Source organism: Oncorhynchus nerka, linkage group LG3 (assembly GCF_034236695.1).
Source record: "Oncorhynchus nerka isolate Pitt River linkage group LG3, Oner_Uvic_2.0, whole genome shotgun sequence".
Classification (NCBI taxonomy): Eukaryota; Metazoa; Chordata; class Actinopteri; order Salmoniformes; family Salmonidae; genus Oncorhynchus; species Oncorhynchus nerka.
The window spans coordinates 56,423,598-56,450,757 of record NC_088398.1 but is presented as its reverse complement, the minus strand read 5'-3'; the positions used below and the strand labels follow the sequence as shown (position 1 = coordinate 56,450,757).

Genomic DNA, 27,160 nt, shown 5'->3' with positions numbered 1-27,160 from the left:
TATCTGTGAACCCATTTTAATATAATGCCAGAATATTCACCATTCATACTATGTATACAAAAGTACACAGCAACCCTCTCTTTTACCAGTATTGTTCATTAGCACTTGTTATATAATAATAATAAAAAACATCATTTTTACAGAACAATTCCAATTTGACATTTACCAAGAAAAATTGAAATCCAGTGCAGTTTTTAGTACATATAAAATACACCACAATCGAGAGTGTCACTAATTCCGCTTCAAGTATGCTCTTCTTCCAAGAGTGTGGAGTCTGGCAATAAGATCACTTCTTCTTTGTGTTCGTATAGGCTCATTTAAATTCATATATAGGTTGTAGCCTCCAGATATATTTACACACAATGCTTCAGCATGATATTTATCACTCTTTAAAAAGGTTGTACAGTACTTACAGAGGATCATACAGCTCCAACAACAACCCACTGGGCACACGCTGGATGAATCAACGTCGTTTCCACGTCATTTCAATGAACCAACGTGGAATAGACGTTGAATTGACGCCTGTGCACAGTGGGAAAGCACTTTATGAGCTAAGGCCTTTACATACACACATATAGATGTAGGATCTTAATTTGAGCCAGTTTGCTAAAGCAGGAAAATAATCCTGCAGCAACAGGAAATGTGAATTATTATGTGGAGCATAATTAAATGGATATTTTTGTAGGGGTTGACACATTTTTCGTAAGGGAAAAACAAGTCTGAAATTTCGGAGTGGAAATTACTAACTTCAGAATCCTTTTTAAACCTCAAATGCATTGCAGGAAAGTTCTCTTGCAACAGGGTGACCAATTTAAGATCCTACATCTGTAGTAAAAAAATCTGAAAAATAAATGTAACTGTACAATATCGATCTCACTTTCACAGACAATAATCCATTATTTTTCTTCCCGGTGCGGTAGTCTGACTTTTTGTTATGTAGAAAATTATTTAAAAAATCTAATCTTGGTGCTCACATTGCCTCCCTCAATTGATGTACACATGGGACAAATCAGAATACAGTAAGATTATCTACAATGACAAGTAAAACATATAATGCCGCTACGGCAATTATTTCGAAACAGATAGCAAAGCAATAGTGGGCACTTTGCTACAGGTGGGCTGACATATGTTTTTCAAATATTCTAAAACTATTTGTTAGCATCCATGCTTGCTTCATGAAGAATAGTAATGATTCTGGATTTGTTTAGAAAAACAATAGGCGGACATACAGAAGATTGAAGACAACTATACTGGTGCATCAGAACATCTATAGAAATATGAATGTTCAAAGATAAAGGTGTGAGTAAACACAAAATAGGGGCTTTCATTTAAAAAGAATAATGCACTGAGGGAATGCAGAATGCATGTAATAGCTACTACAATAGCTAAAAGATGTAAACGAATACCATTGCCAATACTTTACAGTAACAATAAGCGGTACAGTATGTGTTTTGAAATATAAAGAGAAATAAGCTGCAACTTTGATTGGGGAGGTTACATACCATACCACATAACATACAGAAGGAGTGAAGAAGTTTGAAGTGAACAGTGAACTGAGCCTGGCCATATACACATAGGGCCATTCCTATGGCCAAAGACCATCAGGACAAAAGACTGTGGCAATTCAAAAGATGGTATATGCTGCATAATAAACAGAACAACAGCGACACTACATATTTTGCCAGCAAAATATTTGTTATCAACAGAGCAACATGTACATTGTCTTAAGCATTTGTCCAAGTGCACATAGATTATTTTATTTGATCCACATACATACCATTACCCTTCACTGGCATTATACTTCTAAAAAAAAACTAAACCACACTGCTATCTATCTACTAAACAGTACCAGTGCATCAGCTTAATTGTACTGGGCACAATCCTTTCCACATCACATTCACATGCAATGTACAGCAGGGTTGGTCTCAATGCCATTTCAATTCTATCAATGTAAGAAATAAACTGAAAATCCAAATTCCAATTTCCCTCATAGATTTGTTTTTATTGACTGAATTGAAATGGCATTGATCCCAACCCAGGAGTAGCGCGCAAGCACTGACATGGCGCTTGCAGAAAGCAGCCTGTCTACTATAAGACACATGAGTGGGTTAAAGGCAACTTGCTGGCGATTTGAAGTTACTATTGAACCATCAAAACAGGGCCTGGCTTCAAAACAGGGAATCCCTTCCCGTCCTCCCCATCCGTCAAGGCATCAGTCTGCTAGTGAAAGAACAGGTTCAGGGAGGAGGCGGGTTGCAGTGCAGTGCTTTTCCTTTCCTCTGTGAAGTTCTGTGAAACTGAGAAGGTTACAGGAACTGTTCCACAGAAAGCAGATATTTAGCGTTTAGGGTAATGAACGAAACAATAACAAATCTGTAGACAATGTCTGAAAAGGTAAATCATGAGTAAGTTTCTCCGTCTCCATCTCTGTTTCTCTCTCTCTCTCTCTCTCTCTCTCTCTCTCTCTCTCTCTCTCTCACACACACTCTCTCTCTCTCTCACACACACTCTGTCTCTCTCTCTCTCTCTCTCTCTCTCTCTCTCTCACACACTCTGTCTCGCTCTCTCTCTCTCTCACTCTTTTTCTCTCACTGTGTCTCTCTCTCATCTCTTTCTCCCTCTCCCTCACTTTCTTCCATATTTCCCTTTTTTTGTCTCTCTCCTTTTCTTTCTCGCCATCTCTCTTTCTCTCTCACCACTCTCTTTCCCTCTGCAGAAAATGTCATTCTTTAATGTGGCTAGTGTGACAACACACCTGTGCAGTTAGCAGTTAGAAAGACAGAGAAGATATACAGTCTGTTGCAAGAAATCATGCAAGAAAGAATATTATATTCTAAAGTATGGTTCAGTTGGTGGGGTCAGGGAAAGCCCCCTTGATAAGTTGAGACCTTACATGGCAGTCTATGTGGCAACGAACAAGTCCAACAGTACATTATTCAGAAAGAAAGGAACAGTGATAAACTATAATAGAACTACTCACAGTATTAGCTGCTCTGTGACAATCTGAGACACACTATGACAAAACTGTCTAGGTGTACTACTTCTTTGTGATCTTCTTCACTCCCCCCAAAAATCCCTCACTTGAGATACATATCTCAACCTCAAATTCTTCAAAACACCTTTTGCACAATTCAAATGTGTATTTGGCCCAGACCTTCATATATTTGTTTGGAATGATATATAGCTAGTATCATTATGCTGCAGCAAATGTTGGTTAGTTGTCTCTCTCCTGGTTGGTTGCATTGACCACACACAGTTAGTTCAACATCACTGTCCTGAGGTGGGATGGGGCGGGGACCAGGCTCCTGTCCAGTTCACCGCTCTAATTGAAGGTGTGTTCCCCACGGATGATGTGAGATGAGAATTCATAGCGGTCCTTACTGCGGTGGCCACAGATGTTGCACTCCAGCGGGTCCCTATAACCATGACAACCCATGTGGATGGTGTACATGACGTGGTCCAGGAAGAGAATGCGGCAGTGTTCACACTGGAACACCCTCATCTTCCGCCCCTCTCGCCCAAACACACGCACCCCTTCCCGACTTATAGGCCTCTCTGCCGCCCCTCCTTGGGCCACCTCAGCCCCGCCTCGCCCATCCTCTCTGCCGCCATATGCTGGGCTGGATCTGGGACGGTGGTGGGGGTTGTTCCAGTGGTAACCCAGCCTATCCTGTGGGCTGCTCCTGGCAGAGTCGGCCGAGTCCAGCCCACTGTTGCTAGGAGACTCTTTTTCCTCTCTGGTACTCTGTGGGTGGTGCTGCTTGGGTCTGGTGAGGGCGATGGGCCCGTTGGGGGAAGGATGGAAGTCAGGGGGAGGAGGGGGCAGAGGTGAAGGATGAGGTGGGGCGTCGCGGCCACCTGGTCGGTCCATACGCAGCCCTGACCCCAGAGGGTAGACGTGGTGGAAGAGGGGGTTGACCATGGGTACCACCTCGGCCATAGAAAGAGACGGCTGTGGGCCGTGGGGACCATGGGGGTGGGGATGGTGGACAAGGGGTCTCAGGGAGTCAGAGCCCAGGTAAGAGATGGCGTTGTTGATAGCCTGGTCCATCATGTGAGCCTGCATCAGCTCTGCCTCCTTCTCATACTTCAGACCCATCTCATAGCTCAGCTCCGGGTAACTGTAACGCATCATCTTCTCACCTGCAGAGCACAGCTTACATATTACCACAATGAAACTCACATATGCAGAAGCTCCCCGTAAGAGAAACTGTCCGGTCGAATGACACCATTGGATAGTACCGAATACATACAACTCTAACTCTATAGAATATGATAGAGTGCCTTAATTTTGTGTGCATGTCTAACCTTTCCAGTTTTTAATAAGCTAAACACTATCAAAGTTCTCTTGTTTTTGTCTTATTGTATTTTCTCTTGTGTTGTTTAATAGTGGAAAGCCCCATCCATCTGAATGCACTGTTTAACCCCTCCAGAACAGGGATGCGGTGAGCTGTTTTGCTCTTCTCTCGATAAGAGCTATTGCAGAGATACAGGTGTAACAAACCACAGGGTGAAAACATGTCCTCGTCTCTCTCATCCGCTCTCTGTGTCTCGCTCGATCTTTTCCTCTATCTAATAGAGCAGTAAATAATAAAAACAAAATAATTGTCTTCCTATGATGCTATATGCAAAAAAAAATATATATGCATATAATGCAAAAAAAAAAAAATATGCAAAAATTGGCGGTTATATGCCAACAAAATGTTTGCAACACCGAAACAATTGTTTCTTAATAAAAAAACAATATATTTTTCAAATGTATGTATTAAAAAATGATCAAAATGTTAAAATTAAAAATGTAAAAGATTGAGAAATATTCAGTGGAACAACCTGATCTGAAATGTGAAATCTACATATAATAATAATAATAATAATAATAAATATAATAAAACTAAAGTGTGCAGTATGTGAATAGTGTCTTCATTTCTACCATTAGGTCAAGGTCATCTGTTAGATGAAAAACAACAGTATCATGTTTCAATGTACCGCTGCCCAGGCACGCAATTCAATTCCTTTTTTGCATGTATACACTCATTCTGTTGCAGTGACTGTATGTTGAACTGAACAAAACAAATAAACAGTTAAAACTGTAACTGAATTTAATCCAACAGAACAAGTCAAATTCAATCCCAAAATGGAATTAAATAAATATCCTACTGATACCCTTAATACCATAATTATGACAATTACAAATGAGTAATTTGTAATAATAATTATCTAAGCTACAATGAATAATTGTGAGTTAGTGATCCTTATGGTGAACACATTATGGTGCTCCCAGACAGGAAGTGATGCAATGATGCTTACCCACAAACTTTTGTGGAGTGGTACTCTTCCTCTTCCCTACATTACTCTGCAGTTTCTCAATGACAGGTGGCCGGTTTAATGTTGCCATGGCAGCGGCCTCCGCCAGGGGCCTCTGCTCTTTAGGGACCTCACCTGGGGGTCAGGGGTCAGAGCATGAGAGTGTGTGAGAGGTCTGCACCAAGGCTTGTAGGTAGTACTGTAGTACTGTAGGTGGCAGGTGTGTAAAAGTAACATAAGTAGAGTTCACAGGATTCTCACACAAACCATAAAAAGGAAGGAGGAAGAGAAACTAAAATGATCTTTAATTTAACTTCATACATAAATTATAAATGATTAAAGGTTAAAGTGCAAGGTATAAAAAAGGTTCCAAAGAGAAAGCAAATGTTTCTGAGTCCATGCCATCAACAGAGATACCATATAGCAGGTCTCTGTACCAGAGCAGGACATTCACACTCACCTGGATAAGGCCCAGTGACGGAGGTGGGATCCATGCCAGCACTCTCAAGGTAGTTATGGCAGCGCTCTTTATGCTCCTCCAATGATGTCCTCTGTTTGTAGCTCCGCCCACAGTAGTCACACTTGTGTGGTTTACCCACTAAATTAGAGAAATGACATCAAAGGAAAAAAACGATTAATTTCATTCATTCATCAACTCACATAAACAGACCGGTAACGCAATTCTATGTGAACTCTCTAGGAGGTTTTAGTAAACACATAGAACCCGTGGAGAACACAGAAACTAGAGCAGGGCTATGAGCTCATGGAGCGATCATTTTCCATTAGTGGGATCCCACACACCATCATTGCCAACCAGACAGAGAAGGTGTGGGCAGGCGAGATATACCAAAATACTTGAATACACACATTTGCCTTTCATACGCCCTGGAACAACTGGTAAAGCCTACAACTCTTCCGGGAGCCCATCACTACTACTATGGTGCACAACTCAATTGGCTGCTGTACACAGACACAGATCCCGTAGAAGAAGGAAAATAACTAACGTCAGACCTAAACAACGTCTGTGTTTCTCCTCAGCAGCTGGAGGTGGGGAGTGATTCATGCTGCCAGTTCCATTCTGATGGAGTCTATGCTGGTGAGATTGTGCAAAACCTCCTCTAGCTTTCCCCTAGAGAAGATCCATCCATTGATCCTTCCTTCCGTCCTCCCTTCCTTCCAATCTTCCGCCATTCATTTATTAACTGTACTTCAATCATTCATTCATGAATGAATTACTCATGAATGAATTAATACATTCATAGTGATTTGGCAACTAAAGTCTGAAACTACTGACAAGTACTACTCAAAGTCTTCTGTAGTAGAAACAAGGCTCTGAAAGTCTTCGGGATGAGTCATCAAGGGGGAACTGTTGTCCAGACGACACCAAGCAGTGGCCCAGACACTGGCCCAGAATAGGTGTTGTTTACATGAGAAACTGTTCTCGTACCAGAGGTGACCCCAGTTACTAGAAACTACCTGACCTGTTACTGTGGGAATAACATGTTTCAGTCTGACACATACTTTGAGAGTAAGACACAGATAGGCTTAGGTAACATTTCATTAAGTCTATGGGAATTGATTGGAAATATTGGTGAGTATGTGAACGTTTTTTCAAGCTGATCTCAAATGACTGTATAGGTTACTTGTCTTAATGTAATTTTGTGGCCTGTGAATGCCAATTGGTTTAGCGCATTTGAATCTGTGGTTCATGAGTAAGCTTTATACTAGCAATGGCATTATCATGTAATTTACAGGTCATGATCATCATCATTACAGAACACTTGCTGAATTTTACTTATGAGTCTCTCCATATGTAGCCTAATACAATGTCCGTGTAATTGAAAAACACCCTGAACTGTCTGTCTGCTCCAATGATATTGGCCACAGCACCTGCTAACTGTAGCCAGCCGGATGGGCAGTCACACTTTCATATTGGAATAGGCCACACACACACATGTTATGCTATTACTCATTTACAAAACCTCCAGCCATTTGCAGATGGTGGATGTATCACAAAAATCCCACTTTCAGCAGATATTCTTGAACATGCAAATAGCCTTAACTCTCTCTGCCTTCAGATACAGTCGGCTGCATCCAGTTGGGTGAGAAACAGGAACCTCTCTCAGAAACGTATTGTTGTCTCATGTAATGTCATTAGTGAGTGAGCCCATCACTCTAAGTGAGGCATCTAAAACATCGTCAGGATGAACAATTTGCACATATTTGAACAGCAATTCAAAGAATAACTTGATATTCACATTTAACAATGTGTTTGGGAGGGGTTCAGATACAACACAGTCCATGTAGTGCCACTCTGTGTCTTGACAGGGGAAAGTATACTCTTGTCTTGCTCCTCGGATTGCACAATACATCAAAGCATTCACCTGTCGCTGTCTCTCTCTCTGTTTCTCTGTCTCTCTCCCCACTCAATCTCTCTCCCCACACCTAACCTCCCTCTCTCGTCACTCCACCTGTTTCCTGGCAGTGTGCCAGGGGGCAGGGAGAGAGAGGAGAAAGGAGAAGAGGCCTTTCATCTAGAGAACGCCATTCCAACCAACTCCCTATGCCACAGAAGAGTTCCTAACATTCCTTTCAACCCTCAGGTAGTGTAGTATAGGCAGGCTGAGGGGATTCATACAGCACTACTACCTACTATAGGACTGCATAAGGAACTACGGTACACCTAAATGTGCCATCTACACTGACTGGAGGAGGGTAAAGAATTCATTTAGCCTTACAAAACAGGAAGTGAAAATTAGAAAAAGGTCCAAAGAGAAAAAAAAAGACACATGGAAAGAGTGTCTGAAAGCATTGACAGAAAAAGAGAGAGAGATACGAAGGACTCTATTTTAACAAACTTAACGCAATGGTAAATGAGAGACAATAAGGCCTCATTACCATAAAGCTGTTTATACAATAGCCTCAGTTATGAGGCTTACATCTAATTGTTGTACAAAAGGAATGAGTAAAGATGATACTATTTGTGAAATGACGGATGCTATGTAATGATGTTGATGTGAGAGAATTGTATTTCTGTTTAAAGTTTTACTAAGTCATTGGCACGCCCCCAGGGGCACAGACAGGACCTGGCGTTATGAGAACACCCCCAGGGGCACAGACAGGACCTGGCGTCATGAGACAGCCCTTTTCAATGTTCCCAATAAAACCCCCACCTGGGTTTTCTATCACCAGACCGAGCTTACCTCAATTATGAGAGGGCTATGGGTGGAGACGAGACCAGTACCTCTATCATAGAGGGAAATAAGTTTTAAGTAGATTGCTGAATCTTTGAACCATCCCACGTGATTAAACTCTTAGACTATCGATACCGACAGAATAAGAACAAGTCTTTGATATTAATTACTAGTCTGCAGCCAGGAATTCGGTATCATTGATGCGAAGACCGAAACATCTATTCATAACGACATGAATGAATGTGAATGTCACTCTGAACCACCCGTTCTAACCACAACAAAGAGAGGGCGGACAAGCTCTCCAACAGAAACAAACTTTTCAACAGAGATTCCGACGACACACTGAGCGTAAATATATATATTGAATGCAATTATTCCCTAATGAGTGAGCGTTCATGTGCAAAGGATTAGCATTTCAATTGTTATAATTATCAACTCTGTCGTGTCTCCTCAGCTGACCCCCACTCCCCTCTGTCTAACAAGCCGCCATGCCAGTTTAGCCCACTAGGGCACATTCTCCTATTATTTCTTTGTAACCATATCTACTTTGCTTGTTTGTTATGTATTTCTGTGAATTACTTAGTTAGTAAATAAATGATTTTAAGACAATTGATGTATGGATGACTCATAGTGAAGACTGGGTTCGTGCAGATAACCAACAATTTACGACGTTTGGAATGAGACTAACGTGAGGTAAAGAATAATTCATTAATCAGAAGACTAAGTGATCAGATATTAAAATATCTGAAAGTTATATTAGGAAAATGATAACTTTGTAATTTGAATATTTTCCTTGGTGTCCCGACTTCCTAGTCAATTACAGTTCCATGATTAAAATCAAATCAAATCAAATTTATTTATATAGCCCTTCGTACATCAGCTGATATCTCAAAGTGCTGTACAGAAACCCAGCCTAAAACCCCAAACAGCAAGCAATGCAGGTGGTTTAAGTGGTTTAATCACGTAATAATAATTACAGAGAATTTTTGATAAAGATAAGTCTTCAGTTTTAATGATGCCAAAGACACAACAGCACCTAAAGGACTCTCAGACCATGGGAAACAAGATTCTCTGGTCTGATAAAACCAAGATTGAACTCTTTGGCCTGAATGCCAAGCATCACATCTGGAGGAAACCTGGCACCATCCCTACAGTGAAGCACGGTGGTGGCAGCATCATGCTGTGGTGATGTTTTTCAACGGCAGGGACTGGGAGACTAGTCAGGATTGAGGGAAAGATGAACGGAGCAAAGTATAGAGACATCCTTGATGAAAACCTGCTCCAGAGCACTCAGGACCTCAGACTGGGGAGAAGGTTCAACTTCCAACAGGACATTGACCCTAAGCCCACAGCCAAGACAAGGCATGGGTGGCTTCGGGACAAGTCTGTGAATGTTCTTGAGTGGTCCAGCCAGAGCCTGGACTTGAACCCGATCGAACAACTCTGAAGAGACCTGAAAATAGCTGTGTAGTGACGCTCCCCATCCAACCTGAGAGAGCTTGAGAGGATCTGCAGAGAAGAATGGGAGAAACTCCCCAAATACAGGTGTGCTAAGCTTGTAGTGTCATACCCAAGAAGACTCAAGGCTGTAATCACTGCCAAAGGTTCTTCAACAAAGTACTGAGTAAAGGGTCTGAATACTTATGTAAACGTGATATTTCAGTTTTTACATTTATAATTTCTAAAACCTGTGTTTGCTTTGTAATTAAGGGGTAATGTGTGTAGATTGATGAGGAAAAAACAAACAATTTCGTCAGTTTTAGAATAAGGCTGTAACGTAACAAAATATGGAAAAAGTCAAGGGGTCTGAATACTTTCCGAATGCACTGTACATGTGAGTACTTCAAAGAGGACAACACTAGAGATGAGGTTATACTGTTGTCTGTCCCGGATCTCAAAGAAGAGGCAGGAGAGAACACAGAGACAGAGGCCTATGACACAGAGATAGGAACGTGGGTTACAGTTAGAGCATGGCAGTGTTTCTCTGGTCTCCCCATACTGTATCTCTACAGATAACAGAGAGAGTTCCTCTCTGAGGAGACGTGAGCTGAGCAGGTTATAGGAACAGCATGTCCTGGGTGCCTAACCACAGCCCTTGTCTGTCTGCACAAAAATCCCCAGGGAGATGCATTCACCCCACAATACGAAACCCTGTCAGGGTTAGATATTTGTGGGTCTGTTGCTAATCTGTCACAAAAACTTAGACACAGGTCAGACCAGATCATGCTTTAAGTTACATCGAGACAGGCCGGTTCTATAGCATGAACATATAGCATCGACTATTTTAGAAGTTATTGAAACCAGGATAAATACTAAGGAGTAACCACAGTAATAAAAAAGTTAAAGGAAGCATGGACCCAAGACAAAGGGAATAGGAAGAAAAGGAGAAAAAGGAGGAAGAGGATAAGAACATAGAGGAAGAAACAAAAAAGAGAGGAGGTAGAGGGGCTGACCTGAGTGTGTGCGTAGGTGGCCTGTGAGTGCGTCACGACGGCGGCAGGCGTAGCTGCAGAAGGGGCATTTGAAGGGCTTCTCCCCCGTGTGCAGTTTGATGTGTCTCAACAGATTGCCCTTCTGAGTGAACGACACACCACACTGGTTACACTGGAACGGCCTATCACCTGAGAGGGCCACAGGAAGTGTTACACTGGAACGACCTATCACTTGAAGGGGCACAGGAAGTGCAGGCTCTCATCTCTCACTCCCCCTTTTACATATAGCCAGAAAAGCAACACACAATACCCACAGACCACCAGCCACCTAGTCTTGAGTTTTCACTCGGCTAGTGGACCGAACAAACTTGAGAAAGACGGAAATTGAGGTTCATAGCTACTCAACAGCAATCAACACATTGCGATGGTAAAGCATGGTTTGATTGGTAAAGGCAAGCAACACGCCTTAGCTGAGAACATTGTAACATCTCAAATAATGCAGAGAATATATTTCTAGGAGGATTGTCAGTGGGTGGAAAAACACTAGCGTGTGGTGCCTGATGTATGCTGTGTACAATTGATTCATTTGAACTACAGCCTACTGCTACTACAGTAATAGTGTCTGGAGTGTGGTGAGATGAGGTGTTAGATCTCCACCCTAATAGCTCTGCTCTGGGTCTCTTCTACAGCTCCCTGTCACACCACAAAGTAGGTGTAGAAATACAGTGAGTTTTCATCCTTCACCAGGCGCCCGGTAGGGCTGTATGTGTTCTACACACAGATACACAAACACCACCAACACCACTAAGTTGGTATAAGTTAATAAGGTTTAGTGTGGCCATCAAAGTCTCTTCAGATAGTAAATGGGTTAAGACTTAAGGAGTCTTACATTGTGTCTTATAATCTTCCATTGTGTTAAAGTGCTGTACATCTTTAATACCAGCATTACCATGGAACTATGTTTGTCTGTATCTACGCAAAAAGTTTGCCCGGTTCACCAGTAAACTACAGTAGTCTCGATGATGAACGTTTGGAAAAGTGAAATGTGATCCTAAATCTGTGAAGACCAAGGCACAGTAATGGCGTCAGTTAAGGGCTCGGGAACAGGTTGTGGAGGATTCCTGGGATGTTATCCAAGAAAATCATTCCAAGGCTAAACTATTGTATTCTACAAAACAGCAAAGCTCTCTAGCTCCACACCCGTAGAAACAATTTCTGACTCACAGAATTAAAAAAAAAAATCATAGGATGAGTGACGTACAATTGCTTGAGTCTGTAAAATTCATATCTCATAGGGAGCTACAACGTGAAGTATAATTTATTCAAAATGTATTAACGTATAACTAATGTTTTTTTTGCAGTTTGCTAGATGTTAATGGTAAAACATTGACAATCCTTAGATACATTAGAGAGTATTGAGTCATTGTTGTTCAATATAAAGTACATTAGGTTTGGGCAATATACTGTGAAAGGGACATAAGGGGTAGCAACTTTAGAGAAACATTTACCATTGGGAAGCCGAGTTCCTGGGTCACATGACCCATCGGACCCAGGGACCCCATCCTGTAGGTTGTTTGGGCTGTCAATTATGGGCTCTTCCAATCCCGATTCCTCTTCCCCACTTTGTCCCATATCCTCAGCTGTGGTCCTCCTGTCCCTTTCATCTTCTGTCTCTTCTTCTTGTTTGATGGTGTGTTCTGGAAGAGACAGGTATGACCAATCCAATTACAGTTTTTCAGACAATCACATGACAATCACATGACATGGCCTTAGTGGATGATCCTCGTTCTTCCAGTAAGAGGTGCAGTGGCTCTAGGTTACGAGTCTAAACCTTGTAAATCTGTTTCTCTTTGAATGTAAACATCTACTGATTGGAACAAGTTCATCAAATCTGCATGTTATTTCCCCTGGAGAAATAAGTAATATAATGATGCTCAACATAAATTGCCAAAGTTAATGCTAACCCCTAGAGGCAGGGACTCATCAAATCTGACAAAAAAATGGTTCGTTATTGTTAATTCTATGCAATTATTTTGTATTTAACCAGGCAAGTTAGTTAAGAACAAATTCTTATTTACAATGACGGCCTGCCACGGCCAAACCCTAACGACGCTGTGCCAATTTTGCGCCACCCTATGTGACTCCCAATCACGGCCGGGTGTGATACAGCCTGGAATTGAACCAGGGTCTGTAGTGACACCTCTAGCACTGAGATGCAGTGCCTTAGACCACTGTGCCACCCAGGGGCGCAATTATTTCTGTTATCTATTTTAAACCTGAGACTTCTGGAATGTACACAGTAAAGTAGTTATGTGGAGAAAAACGGGGTTAGTCCCAGAAGTGGACGGGCGATACGTGACTTGGTCTGAACATTAGAGATGTCTAGTTCCCCACAGAATAGTATAGTTCCCCTCAGTCCTTGGCAAGGCTGGGGTCAATTCTAATTGAAGGCAGTCAAGTAGACTTAAACAATTCAAAAATTGAATAGAAAAATTGTATCTATTTTCAATGACTTCTCAATAAACTGAGAAGTAGAAGCTATTTTTTTCTTCTCCATTTTATTTAAATTTAAAATCACTTCCTGAATTGAGTGCCTTTAATTCAAATTGACCCCAGCCCTGGTCCCTGGGGAGGAGGAGGAGGAGAGGAAGAGCGGAGTGCTGCGGACAGGCGCTGCTTAGCCCCTGTGGGTTTCGATTTGACTGGTGCTGGGAGACTGGCTGGATGGCTTGATGGGGGGGATTCTGGCTGACTAAAGGCACAAAGGCCTCAACTCTACTGGGTTGGTCACTAGAATCTCAGTATCCCTCATCTGACATTATAGGGAGACTGACACACAGACACACAAATATGGCCCAGATACATACTCCTCCAGTCTGGCTTTAGTAACTTTTGACTCTTGAGTCACTAGGGACACACACACATAGACACAGAATAATTAGAGATCGTCCTCTCCCACACAACTTTTGAAGGTACAATATGCAGAAATTGTCCCGCCATTTCCTGGTTGCTTAAATTCAAATAGTTTTCCTAATTTCAGTTTGTTTCACAAAACAAGCAATCTATTGTGTAGAGAATCGTTGTACCATCTGAAGTATATTTTCAATAACCAAAATGTATTTTCAGCAGTTTAATTAAAGCTGGTGTATAAAACTGAAAGTAAAAGACACAAAAATAAATCTTAAGAACGGGACGCATAGAAACAGCACACATAGAACATATCTACCGCTTCTTAGACTTACGTTCAATGGAAATGACAGATCTATCTCACGTTTCTATGTGAATTTGGTTGGTTTACCCCAAAAGTGCTTAGCATATACGTTGGGACCTTAATCGTGAACATTTTTATTTATTTTATTTATTAGGATCCCCATTAAGTGTTGCAGAAGCAGCAGCTACTGTACTTTTCGTGGGGTCCACACAAAACATAAAGTATGACAAAATACATAACTCTATTAGACAAGAACAGAAACACACATTTTAAATAAGAACAATAGAACACATTGTTTTCCTGTACTGCATATACATACAACATATTCATATACAGCATATACAGTACATACACGTTTTTAGGTCATACAAAGTCAGAGGCATCATACCGTGAGAAGGAGACTTCTTGCATTCCTCTACAGTAGTCTGAAGGAAAACCTGATACGGATGTTAATCATAACCATCCAGTCAAGCCTGTTTGTGATTTGTGACTGAAACCATAATCATAGTGTAGGTACGGAAGGAGCCAGAGCAATAACCCCAACCTCACATCCATATAATCCATCCCCTGACCGTCCCTTCAGTCTCCTTGGCTCCGTTAAAGGGGATTTTGGCAATAAGCCCACTTACAGTTTCTACGTCCCGAGAGTCAGATGAAGTCGTGAGTACCATGTTTATGTTAGCATCCAGTATGAAGGAAGTTAAAGGTTGTTTTGTGAGCCAATGCTAACTAGCTTAGCGCAAAAACTTGAAGTCTTCCTTCATACTAGACCAGGCACTTGCACAGATGGAGCCCTAGGTGTGCTGGAGCACCTGCCCCTTTGCCGAACAGTTTGGGCAACACGTTAATATGACCCCTCTATGGAAAGATGAGACTCTCACGAACACCTACATGTTTTTCTCTAGGACACCCACAAGTTTCCCAAGACTTGTCTGAAGGTAGCCTGATACCAGTTCAAATGTTGGTGCCTAAAATAAGTTGTTGGATATGTTTAACAAATATATATAAATAAGTTCATGATCTTTCCTATACCTCTCAGACACAAACTTCCTTTAGATTTTTATTCAACGCGTTTCTATGAGCTAATTGCAATAAGACCAAACTCAATATTTCATCCAATATTTATTTTATATTCAAGTGGAGTGTGGCGATAGCTATGGTTGACAACAACTTTTACTATGGTGATTGCTATAGGGTTGACACTAAGTCATGGTGATTGCTATAGGGTTGACACTAAGTCAGTTTTATTAATATAGGATTGACACTAAGTCATGGTGATTGCTATAGGGTTGACAACAACTTTTACTATGGTGATTGCTATAGGGTTGACACTAAGTCATGGTGATTGCTATAGGGTTGACACTAAGTCAGTTTTATTAATATAGAGTTGACACTAAGTCAGTTTTATTAATATAGGGTTGACACTAAGTCATGGTGATTGCTATAGGGTTGACACTAAGTCAGTTTTATTAATATAGGGTTGACACTAAGTCATGGTGATTGCTATAGGGTTGACAACAACATTTACTATGGTGATTGCTATAGGGTTGACACTAAGTCATGGTGATTGCTATAGGGTTGACACTAAGTCATGGTGATTGCTATAGGGTTGACACTAAGTCATGCTGATTGCTATAGGGTTGACACTAAGTCATGGTGATTGCTATAGGGTTGACACTAAGTCATGCTGATTGCTATAGGGTTGACAACAACATTTACTATGGCGATTGCTATAGGGTTGACACTACGTCATGCTGATTGCTATAGGGTTGACACTAAGTCATGGTGATTGCTATAGGGTTGACACTAAGTCATGGTGATTGCTATAGGGTTGACACTAAGTCATGGGGATTGCTATAGGGTTGACACTAAGTCATGGGGATTGCTATAGGGTTGACACTAATTCATGGGGATTGCTATAGGGTTGACACTAAGTCATGGTGATTGCTATAGGGTTGACACTAAGTCATGGTGATTGCTATAGGGTTGACACTAAGTCATGGGGATTGATATAGGGTTGACACTAAGTCATGGGGATTGCTATAGGGTTGACACTAAGTCATGGTGATTGCTATAGGATTGACAACAACATTTACTATGGTGATTGCTATAGGGTTGACACTTAGTTATGGGAATTGCTATAGGGTTGACACTAAGTCATGGGGATTGCTATAGGATTGACACTAAGTCATGGGGATTGCTATAGGGTTGACACTAAGTCATGGGGATTGCTATAGGGTTGACAACAACTTTTACTATGGTGATTGCTATAGGGTTGACACTAAGTCATGGTGATTGCTATAGGGTTGACACTAAGTCAGTTTTATTAATATAGGGTTGACACTAAGTCAGTTTTATTAATATAGGGTTGACACTAAGTCATGGTGATTGCTATAGGGTTGACACTAAGTCAGTTTGATTAATATAGGGTTGACACTAAGTCATGGTGATTGCTATAGGGTTGACAACAACATTTACTATGGTGATTGCTATAGGGTTGACACTAAGTCATGGTGATTGCTATAGGGTTGACACTAAGTCATGCTGATTGCTATAGGGTTGACACTAAGTCATGGTGATTGCTATAGGGTTGACACTAAGTCATGCTGATTGCTATAGGGTTGACACTAAGTCATGGTGATTGCTATAGGGTTGACACTAAGTCATGGTGATTGCTATAGGATTGACACTAAGTCATGGGGATTGCTATAGGGTTGACACTAAGTCATGGGGATTGCTATAGGGTTGACACTAATTCATGGGGATTGCTATAGGGTTGACACTAAGTCATGGTGATTGCTATAGGGTTGACACTAAGTCATGGGGATTGCTATAGGGTTGACACTAAGTCATGGTGATTGCTATAGGGTTGACACTAAGTCATGGGGATTGATATAGGGTTGACACTAAGTCATGGGGATTGCTATAGGGTTGACAACAACATTTACTATGGTGATTGCTATAGGGTTGACACTTAGTCATGGGGATTGCTATAGGGTTGACACTAAGTCATGGGGATTGCTATAGGGTTGACACTTAGTCATGGGGATTGCTATAGGGTTGACACTAAGTCATGGGGATTGCTATAGGGTTGACACTAATTCATGGGGATTGCTATAGGGTTGACACTAAGTCATGGGGATTGCTATAGGGTTGACACTAAGTCATGGGGATTGCTATAGGGTTGACACTAATTCATGGGGATTGCTATAGGGTTGACACTAAGTCATGGGGATTGCTATAGGGTTGACACTAAGTCATGGGGATTGCTATAGGGTTGACACTAAGTCATGGGGATTGCTATAGGGTTGACACTAAGTCATGGGGATTGCTATAGGGTTGACACTAAGTCATGGGGATTGCTATAGGGTTGACACTAAGTAATGGTGACTGTTATAGGGTTGACACTAAGTCACACTATCCACTCCACTGAGGTGATATGATTGACAACTTCCATCTATCTTCCAACACAGACCAAATAGAATTCTGGAGTCCTGCAATTGTCAGCAATGACATGGCAATCTCTGTAACAACATGGCAGTATTTTCTTAAGCAATATTTCCCCTTTTATCTCTTAGCCTTGTGTGAACTGAAAGAGCTCCTCTTTTACTAACAGCATGACATTGAATTTATCCTCCAGAGCTGTATCCTGGCAACACGGAGCTAGCAGATCTAGGGGTATTGTAGGTGGGGTATACACATGAAGAGCTCGCCACTCTCTGTCGAAGCTGGCTGAACTTGAGATGGTTGCTGCGACAACAGCATTTTATAGAACCCAGATAAATAAAATATAAAGAAACTCCCGAAGCATGACGGGTCATGTTACCAAGGAGGAGAAACTACAGTAGGTATCCAAGCTAAGTGAAAAGTGCTATCATAAGCTAATCTGAGTAAGGATACCTGTCCCATACCTGGCTGTGTATTGAACACCTCGTAGTTTACATTACTCAAGGGTCAGAGATCAAGAAGATCAAGAAGAGCCACCCATAAAGTATTTTGCTAGTGGAACTGTAGAGGTATTTTGCTGAAGTGAATGAAAAAATAATTTTAAATGCTATACCATATTAATAGCTTGATTCTAAACACAGGTGTATAGGCAAACATGTGTTGTAGTTTTGTACACACTGACACAACTGATTAATTTCAGTGTTGTGTTACAACAGCGGTGTCATGGCGTAGTGGTGTTAGGCAACCTCTGGGTCGGGATGACACAAGCTGTATCTGTGAGAGTCTCTCTCCCTCTGACACAGATCTAGGACCAGGCTACTAATACTGGGGGATACTGTGGGAAACAACTTCCCTTTTCTGGTTCAGCCACCTCATGGTGACATGTCTGAAGACAATGAGAAGAATGGCACCATGTCTCAGCTCTTCCTATTTCTGTTCATTTAAGGGAAGGGAACTACGCAAGACCCTTCAGATAAGACATACATTTCTGATTACCCTTTGATAAAAGAAAATAAACTGCTTCTTGACGTGTGTGTGTGTGTGTGTGTTGTGTGTGTGTGTGTGTGTGTGTGTGTGTGTGTGTGTGTGTGTGTGTGTATCCACTCACCAGTCGGTGAATAAGGACCCTGGGGCTGCTGTGCATTGGGTGTGTTTGCCGACAGGTCCACCAACATTCTAGAGTTCTCTGTCTTCCTGGGAGAGCAGTCTCCATTACCTGGGTGACAGACAACAAGAGAGCTGGGAACGTCGCATTGTGCAGCATTGCACTGCACTGAACAGCATACAGATACAGTACATACTGTACATACAAACTCCATCTCTCCAAATGTCATGGCATCCTCACAAAAATGCTTTGAGAGGTGTCAATTGTAGCAATCCCACCATCTAAAAAAAAAGTGTAAAAATGTCTGATGATACCCGGAGATACTTAGCCAGGGGATAATTTAATACTGTATTTCACACGTCTAATTCATAACAGGAAATCATTCTGAACCACTTTCAGTAGCAAACAGATTTTCCGTGGATGATCTGCCAACCAGACCCAGCACTTGCTTAGCTTCTAGGTGCTAGCCAGTACAGTACCAGAGTGCAAGGTGGTATGGCTGCTGTCTGCTGGATACTTTTTCTGTCAGCCTCGTGTCCTCTCCATACAGATCAGATCAGATTGCGGCCTGTCAGCACCCTCCCTGACACATTCAGTGCTATGGGATAGCTATAGCTGTGTGTCCTGTCCTGTCCTGTCCACTCAGAAGGAGAGCTGTACAATCCCTTATCCCATTACAGCCTGGCCCCAGCACAGCCTCTCAGACAATACAGCAGCAGCAGCAGCAGCAACACCACAGCACCCCCACTGACCCAGGTGTCAAATCCCACAGGAGCCAGACCACAGCATAGACAACACTGTACCAGCTAGCACCTGGGAGTATTTTGTTAATATAGGTTTACAGGAAAGTACCTGAAAATAACAGTCTAACAGTAAATCTTCGCCAAAGCTTCTCTCATGGAAGCTAAAATAAAATGCTTGTATTTTATGTGGTGTTACATTGTTGTGATTGGCTGCTGCTGAGTGAGACACACTGGGAGTTGTGGTCCATGGCCATGATGACACAATCCCTGGGTCTGGTCTCCGATTGCACGCCACACTGGGGTTGGATGAAATCTCAGGTGACTGACGGGTGGCTATCCAATGGCAGTGGTGTCTGTTGTAGAGATAGGGGTGGTCCAGATTTGTTATGAAGGATTTTCCATTACTGTGCTAAGTGTTGATGCCATGACGGCTGCCTAGCAGCTCTGTAGGGCCTCTCAGGTCAGGTAAAGGCTCAGTGTGTCTCAAAGGTGGTGTGTACTCGTAGCACCTGAATGTTGATGTTCATTTGTTTTATGTACTTGTAATTATTACTGAAACCCTTAAAGGCATTTGGCTGAAACTGGTTTCAAAGACGAGCTTACTAACCCTAGTAAACTCTTTTACACCTTCTCCTCCCTCCTTAATCCTCCCCCTCCCTCCTTCCTCTCTGTGGACAACTTTGTCAACCACTTTAAAAAGAAGATTGACGACATCCGCTCTTCATTCACTCAGCTTATTGAGTCCACTGGTCGCACTCACACAGAACTACCCTACGCTTTGACCTCTTTCTCCCCTCTCTCTACAGATGAAATCCTGTTACTAGTGAGGTCAGGCCACCCAACAACCTGCCCGCTTGATCCTATTCCCTCCTCCCTTATCCAGACAATCTCTGGAAACCTTCTCCCATTCCTCACTTCCCTCATCAACACATCCTTGACCACTGTCGCACCCCTCCTGAAGAAACCAACACTTGATCCCTCTATCGTCAAAAACTACAGACTGGTATTACTTCTTTATTTTCTTTCCAAAACACTTGAGCGTGCTGTCTCTGACCAACTCTCTCCCTATCGCTCTCAGAACGATCTTCTTAACCCTAACCAGTCAGTCTTCAAGACGGGTCACTCAACCAAAACTGATCTTCTCTGTCACGGAGGCTCTCCACACAGGCAAAGCTGAATCTCTCTCCTCTGTTCTCAGTTTCCTAGATCTATCCGCTGCCTTCGAAACCGTGAACCATCAGATCCTTGGCAGTCTACTCCTACCAGGTGATGTGGAGAGGATCTGTATCTCTCACTACTCACTACTCTCACTACTGGTGTCCCCCAGGGCTCGCTTCCAAGCCCTCTCCTCTTCTCTCTATAAACTAAGTCACTTGGCTCCGTCATATCCTCACATGTTCTCTCCTATCATTGCTATGCGGATGGCACTCAACTTATTTTCTCCTTCCCCTTCTGACATCCAGGTGGTGATAAGCATCTCTGCACCACCTCAATCGCAATCTCAACAAGACGGAGCTGATTTTCCTCCTGGGGAAGGCCTGCCCTCTCCACGACCTCGCCATCGCGGTTGACAACTCTACGCTGTCCCTCTTCCAAAGTGCAAAGAACCTTGGCATGACCCTGGACTACACCCTGTCGTTCTCTGCAAACATAAAAAAAGCTCACGTTCACTACAATACCATGGTACTTGTCTATGGAGCAGCAAGATGAACTGCCACTCCATACCTTCAGGCTCTGCTCAAGTCCAGTCCAGTCCAAACTTTTCTCTGTCTTGGGACCCCAAGGACATCAGATACCCTGCCCCTCTTCTGAAAACTTCTGAAACCCTACATCTTCAAAGAGTATCTTAAATAATCCCACAGCACCCCCCATCGCACCCCTTCCTCACACCTCCCCCACCAAAAATACTTAAATAAATAATAATAATAAATAAAGTATTTAGTGAACTAACACTCACTTAGCTCTGAAATGTTTTTTTTTGTGTGTACTTTTACCCCCTTTTCTCCCCAATTTTGTGATGTCCAATTGCTAGTTACAGTCTTGTCCCATCGCTGCAACTCCCCTACGGACTCGGGAGAGATGAAGGTCGAGAGTCATGCGTCAGCCAAACCACGACCCTGGCAAGCCGCACTGCTTCTTGACACACTGCTGCCTTAACCCGGAAGCCAGCTGCACCCAATGTGTCGGAGGAAACATTGTCCAACTGGCGACCAAAGTCAGTTTGCAGGCACCCGGCCCGCCACAAGAAGTCCCTAGAGTGTGATGGAACAAGGAAATCCCGGCCGGCCAAACCCTCCCCTAACCCGGACAATGCTGGGCCAATTGTGCCCCGCCTCATGGGTCTCCCGGTCACGATCCCGGTTCTGTAGTGACGCCTAAAGCACAACGATGCAGTTCCTTACACCACTGCGTGACTCGGGAGGCAGATATCTACATTATTGACAAAAAATGTACTTACTATGACTGTGATATGTGGTTGTCCCACCTAGCTATCTATAAGATGAATGCACTAACTGTAAGTTGCTCTGGATAGGAGCGTCTGCTAAATGACTCAAATGTATTGTAATGGTTTGATACAGTCATATGTGTTCACTCAAACACACTCACTTGTTTATCATCTGCCATTCCTCATACAATAGTTAAAATTGCAGCTCGCTGCCCCCAAAGTGATGCATGCTGGAACCCGTGGGCCAGGTTGAGGAGACAGAGTATGGCCACATCAGCGACTGGGGCCAACAGCACATACACACACGCACACGCACACACACACAGTCTGCTAAGTCAGAATCAGAGCTTTGATTCACACCACTTGTTAGCTGACTCAATACTGTATTTACCACCACACCATGGCCCAGATGACTTGTATAGACAGTGGAGGCTTCACTGGAAGAAGACAATGTATGTAACGCATCAGATATGGATTGTTCCATGTGTTGGCGTTGCCAAAAGGAAAATAAAATGTATGAAAATGACAAAGAGAGAACAAGAAATCATGATATAGGCTACCGCGCATATGATTGATCTTATCAGACATGTTCGTTTACTGCAGGTTGTCTCATGAAGTGAGATTGAGAACATGTGTTAAACTATCAGCAACAAGTGGTTGGCTGGTTATAAAAATGCCATAATTTCTGAGTGGGAGGACTATAATGAGCCAAAGAAATAGGAATGACACAAAGTAAGAACGATCAAGGGTTGGAACTGTGCAGGATTTCTCCCCCCGGATGACAGATTAACTATGTTGTGGCTTGTTGGAAACACACAGGCTGGAGCAAGGATCTGGTTTTTCCTGTCAAACTCTCAACCTCCGGACCTTCCCTCTAGACTGTGAGAGATCTCATTCACCAACTTGCCTATGAACATGTTAGTGGAGATATGGCAGTATACTTCCAACATTAACCATAATAGATGTGTATCAGTGATGTGAATGAAAGCAGAAGGCACTATATCCTACTTCATCCTACTTTTTTTCTTCACACTATAACGTTCATGTTTTTGACCACTCATCCCAAACCTATTACCAACAAACACAAGAAGGAGTTGTCAAACTCCAGATTATCAGTATGTTCTATCAGTGGGAATCTGTGAAGGGGAATGTAAAGAGGAGGGAAGTACCACTGTGTACCTGGTACAGAACCACCCTACTGATGATAAGACATCTCTAGGAGAGCGAAGTTGGCAGGATCGTTTTACAGGATCAGAACACATGTGGCTTGTGAAGGAGAAGGAGGGTGGGAGAGGAGAGGGATACCTCCTTCTCCTAGCAGGACTGTCCGCCCCTGCTCCTACACCTGGTCCATCTGCCCAGTATCCCTGTAGGCCTCTCTTCAGGAAACCAGAACAATTAAAAATGTACAATTTCTATGGATACGGACGGATACGCTACACACTTGATTAGAAAGACCAGCTTGTATAAAAGCATAAAATGACAATTGAGAGACACATCCAGCATCTGCAATGTGGAACAGGATCTCGCTAACACAACTTTTCAAAAGTTTTAAGAATTAGAATAGGTCAGGAGGCTTCAGGTTAGAGAGTGATTGAAGAGTTGACTTACTTGCAGAATATCCATCAGTTGCCTCTGTTTCCATAGTTGGTGGAGAGCTTTGGGTATCAAAAGAAACAATAAATTAGAAGAGCACCTGAGCTGAACCACGATGCTTACTCACTGGGCACACAGAGGTGGAATCAACTTGGTTTCCACATCATTTCAATTCAATTAAGTTGAACCAACTTGGAATAGATGTAGATTTGACGTCTGTGCCCAGTGGGCACTCTCTTCCAAACCTCTTCTAAATCCTTATGAATTCTTTTTTACGTGATCATTGTACGTTTAGGCAACACTTCATAATACATTTAATTAATAAGCCATTATGAATGATAATAAATATTTATAAATGCTAAAATAGCCAAATTAGAGGATATTTTGATTTTGAAAAAGGCAATGATTCATTTGAGATATTTCACTAATATATTACAATAAAGGTTGAGTGAAAATACATTCAACTTATTATGACTGATGCAATTATATGATGTCTAAAAATGATACAGTGTTCAAATAAAACTGAAGCCGAAAAGTTCACACACCCAGTTTATTGTCTCGCAACATAAAAGTCTATTGTTCAACTTCCCAAAAAGCTGCTGAAGGGCTGGTGGGTTGTAAAATAGAATAGAATGAAGTGGCTCATTGAAAGTTGCACTGTTAGAGAAGTAACACATATATTCAGCTAAAACTATAATATGGGCTATACATGTACATGGAGTGAGAACACACATTGCAGTTCTAGTAGTTTCACGTCCTCTAACAAAGGCCTTAAGCTAAAAATAAATGTGTCTGAGAGAACAGTAGTGAGGTGCAAACAGACCCCCACTGGCCAACCTAATGTCTGCTATCAGTATCAACGGAAATGTTGTAGACATGTATTATCTGTTGGTGGTTCAGATGAAATTGTGTAGTATTCATGTTTGATGCACAAGATAATTACGACCCACAAGAGGAGTACAGCTTCATAGTATGACCCCACAAGAGGAGTTTGTCCTGATAGTATGACCCACAAGGGGGCTAAGCCCTCATAGTTCAGTTAAAAAAAAAACAAAAACAGAAACCCAATCTTGAGGACAGACCAAGCAAAACATTTTCTACTAGGAACTAGAATACAGATGTCAACATTTTGGCAAATGTCTTGTAAATGATTAACACTTCTTTCTACATACAATACAATAAAAATCTCACAAGACATATTCATAATCAGTCAATAAATAATTGCATGCACTTAGATTTTCCCTAATAATTGACTCTTCAATCATTTGGATATCTATTAGCCTACAATGCAAACGATTCATACATAAGACTAAGAGCCGTGATATGTTTATATTTTTAAGAGTATTTCCTCTCGAATTTATAGTCAGTCATACATGGGTAGACTAGGCTATTCAAATAAATAAATACAAAACAGTTATTTTAGTGATAAGCAACCTAAATGATTTGATTCATTCAATCAATATAATTTACCTTTATATTTTTGACAATTGAAATTAGAAGTGTTTCATTTGCAATAAACGGAAAGCCCATAAGAAGTATTTTTCACCAGCTTTCCGCGCCTCGGTGGTGGACACCTGTCTCTACAAACGCTCCGCCGTGCACGTGTGTAGGCTAACTGACAGCCAGCGATCTCCCTTCAGTTTAAGCAAAACTATATGGCTAGATTTTTCTCTCTCATTTATATGATATGAATCAAGGCATTGGATTGACACAATCGACCGTCCCCTGATATTGTATGACATGAGCAATCAAATGGGATATACTGTTAATGTATCTATCAATCGCTCCTAAACAGTACGCAGAAGGAGCATCGTCGAAGTTGATATATTGCGTCCAGATAAAACAATTATGAAAAGTTATTATAAACGTATTACAACGTTACATAACGTTGTCTTGTAAGGATGGTAGCCTAATCGTTTTCAGTGCATTATAATGTGTAGGATGCCTGTAACTTCATAAATTGACAAAATGTTTGATTGGACATTACCTTTTGTGTCTCCCCTGTTCAAGTGATAATCAGTGATCGTCGTCAGCGGAAGCTGCACCTCTTAAAATTCAAATGCAAATGCTCAGTAGCCTAATATGTTTTTGATAGACAATAACAAACAAAAAAATGAAGGGAAACTCTCCTCCAAAAAAAGTGGGATGCCCCCCCAAAAAACTTCAGTTGAGTATAACACTGTCCTGTCCCGCATACAACCTGAATAAAGTTTAGGAACAGAGCAGCGCACTCCTCAATAAGTAGCTTTGGTGGTTACTTCCTCTGTGCTGAACTAAACCGTCAACTTTTCCACCTCAAACGTGACCCCCGCACACACCTTCCCTGTATCCTACAGTGTTCTATGAAGTACACCTTCATAAGCCTAAATATGGACACGTCAACATTTATAGACTGTGTATCACTGGATGTTGTTTTTACTGCAGCAGCAATGAGGTCGAAGACTCAACTTGTTTTTAGACTAAATCAAATAAAGAACGAGGGGATAGAACTGGATCCACCGGTTCCTAAGGAATTAGCCATAGAACAAGGAGTAAGGAGACGCCTATTTTAAACCGAGTGGGGCTAAAGAATCAGAAAAGCATACGTAGTATATTCAAAAGGTATTGGATGAAATCAAGAGTCAGTGAGTAGGCAGTCCCTGAGAGATATGCCAGATAACTTGCTGTCTCATACTAACCTGTCAAAATATTCACAGGTGCAGCTGGAAATACATTTCAGTAGAGACAGAACGTCTCATCAACTATAGTGCCCAGTCTAATTCAAAAAGGTTACATAAGATGATAGAGTGTCTCTCTTGGCATTGCTGTTTGGGGAAAAAAAACATTTCGAATGGTGTCATAGAGACTTCGCAGAACCCCCCACTCCTGCATCAACAGGTATCGGATCACGGTTGAGTCGCGAGCCGTCTGGCTTTCTTTACGTGAGACCCACCTGTCTCGCTGGATGTCGTGGAGACAGCAGCACGCATCGCATTGTCTGGATGAATCAATGGTCTGATGTTGAGCGTTTATCCACGGGCATATGTCATTATAGCAGAGTAACCGTTATCCTTGTAGGCTAAATATCATCACTGAGTTGCATTGGTTTTCTTTCTTTCTTTAATTTATAAACGCAGGAGATTGAATAATCCAATCACATATGCTCGGAAATTAGGACTAGCCTACACATTTCACCCATTGGAATATCTTTCTTGGATCACACTGTAATATATTACAGTAGTGGTGCATGCAGCAACAGTTAATCCGCCGATTCTTCCTCCATATTAGAAAGCAAAACAGACGAGTCGTCGAGTGTCTATTCTGGGAACTTGGTCCAACACAGAGAAACTGATCTCTCTCTCTCTGACTGCCTGTCTGTGTTCGGCAATCGATTACAGGACTTCACAGCCTGTTTCTTTGGCATATAACATATTGACATTACATTTAGCTAAAATAACACTAATACATTTAGATTCGGAGTAAATGGTGAAAACAATGATAGAATAGGATACAATTGGATGATAATAATAATAATAGGAGGGTAATAAAGTGATACTGCTAATGAATAATTACAGTAGATACAATTCTCATAATAATATGAAGTGTATTAGCCTATGAAACTGTTACTAAAAAGTGCATATCAACTAAGCCGATGGGCTATAAAGTAGGCTGTGACTTCAAATCAATACTTTCATTACATGAA

The 27,160-nt window shown here is 41.8% G+C and overlaps 1 protein-coding gene across 4 annotated transcripts; it reads right to left on the bottom strand.

The window, feature by feature from the left end:
• On the bottom strand, positions 1-26,748 carry ikzf2 (IKAROS family zinc finger 2). Of its 4 annotated transcripts, none has more exons than XM_029637132.2 (8): positions 26,411-26,747; positions 23,494-23,540; positions 18,697-18,804; positions 12,439-12,627; positions 10,952-11,119; positions 5,765-5,902; positions 5,308-5,439; positions 1-4,143 (listed from the first exon to the last, which is right to left on the bottom strand). In XM_029637132.2, the coding sequence occupies exons 2-8, from the start codon at positions 23,525-23,527 to the stop codon at positions 3,323-3,325; spliced, it is 1,590 nt and encodes a 529-aa protein (XP_029492992.1). In that variant the 5' UTR covers positions 23,528-23,540; positions 26,411-26,747; the 3' UTR covers positions 1-3,322. The 4 variants fall into 4 exon arrangements, with proteins under 4 accessions (XP_029492992.1, XP_029492984.1, XP_029493010.1 ...); XM_029637124.2 differs by lacking the exon at positions 26,411-26,747 and adding an exon at positions 25,466-25,917; XM_029637150.2 differs by lacking the exon at positions 18,697-18,804 and having other exon boundaries at positions 26,411-26,748.
• Between the last annotated feature and the right edge of the window lie 412 nt (positions 26,749-27,160).

Coding starts and splice junctions, on each gene's coding strand:
- ikzf2 (XM_029637132.2), bottom strand. CDS start 23,527: ATGGAAACAGAGGCAACTGATGGATATTCTGCAA. Junction 5,903..10,951: donor CCACCTACGCACACACTCAG/GTCAGCCCCTCT, acceptor TCTCTAATTTAG/TGGGTAAACCACACAAGTGT. Junction 4,144..5,307: donor CACTCCACAAAAGTTTGTGG/GTAAGCATCATT, acceptor TGTGCTCTGCAG/GTGAGAAGATGATGCGTTAC.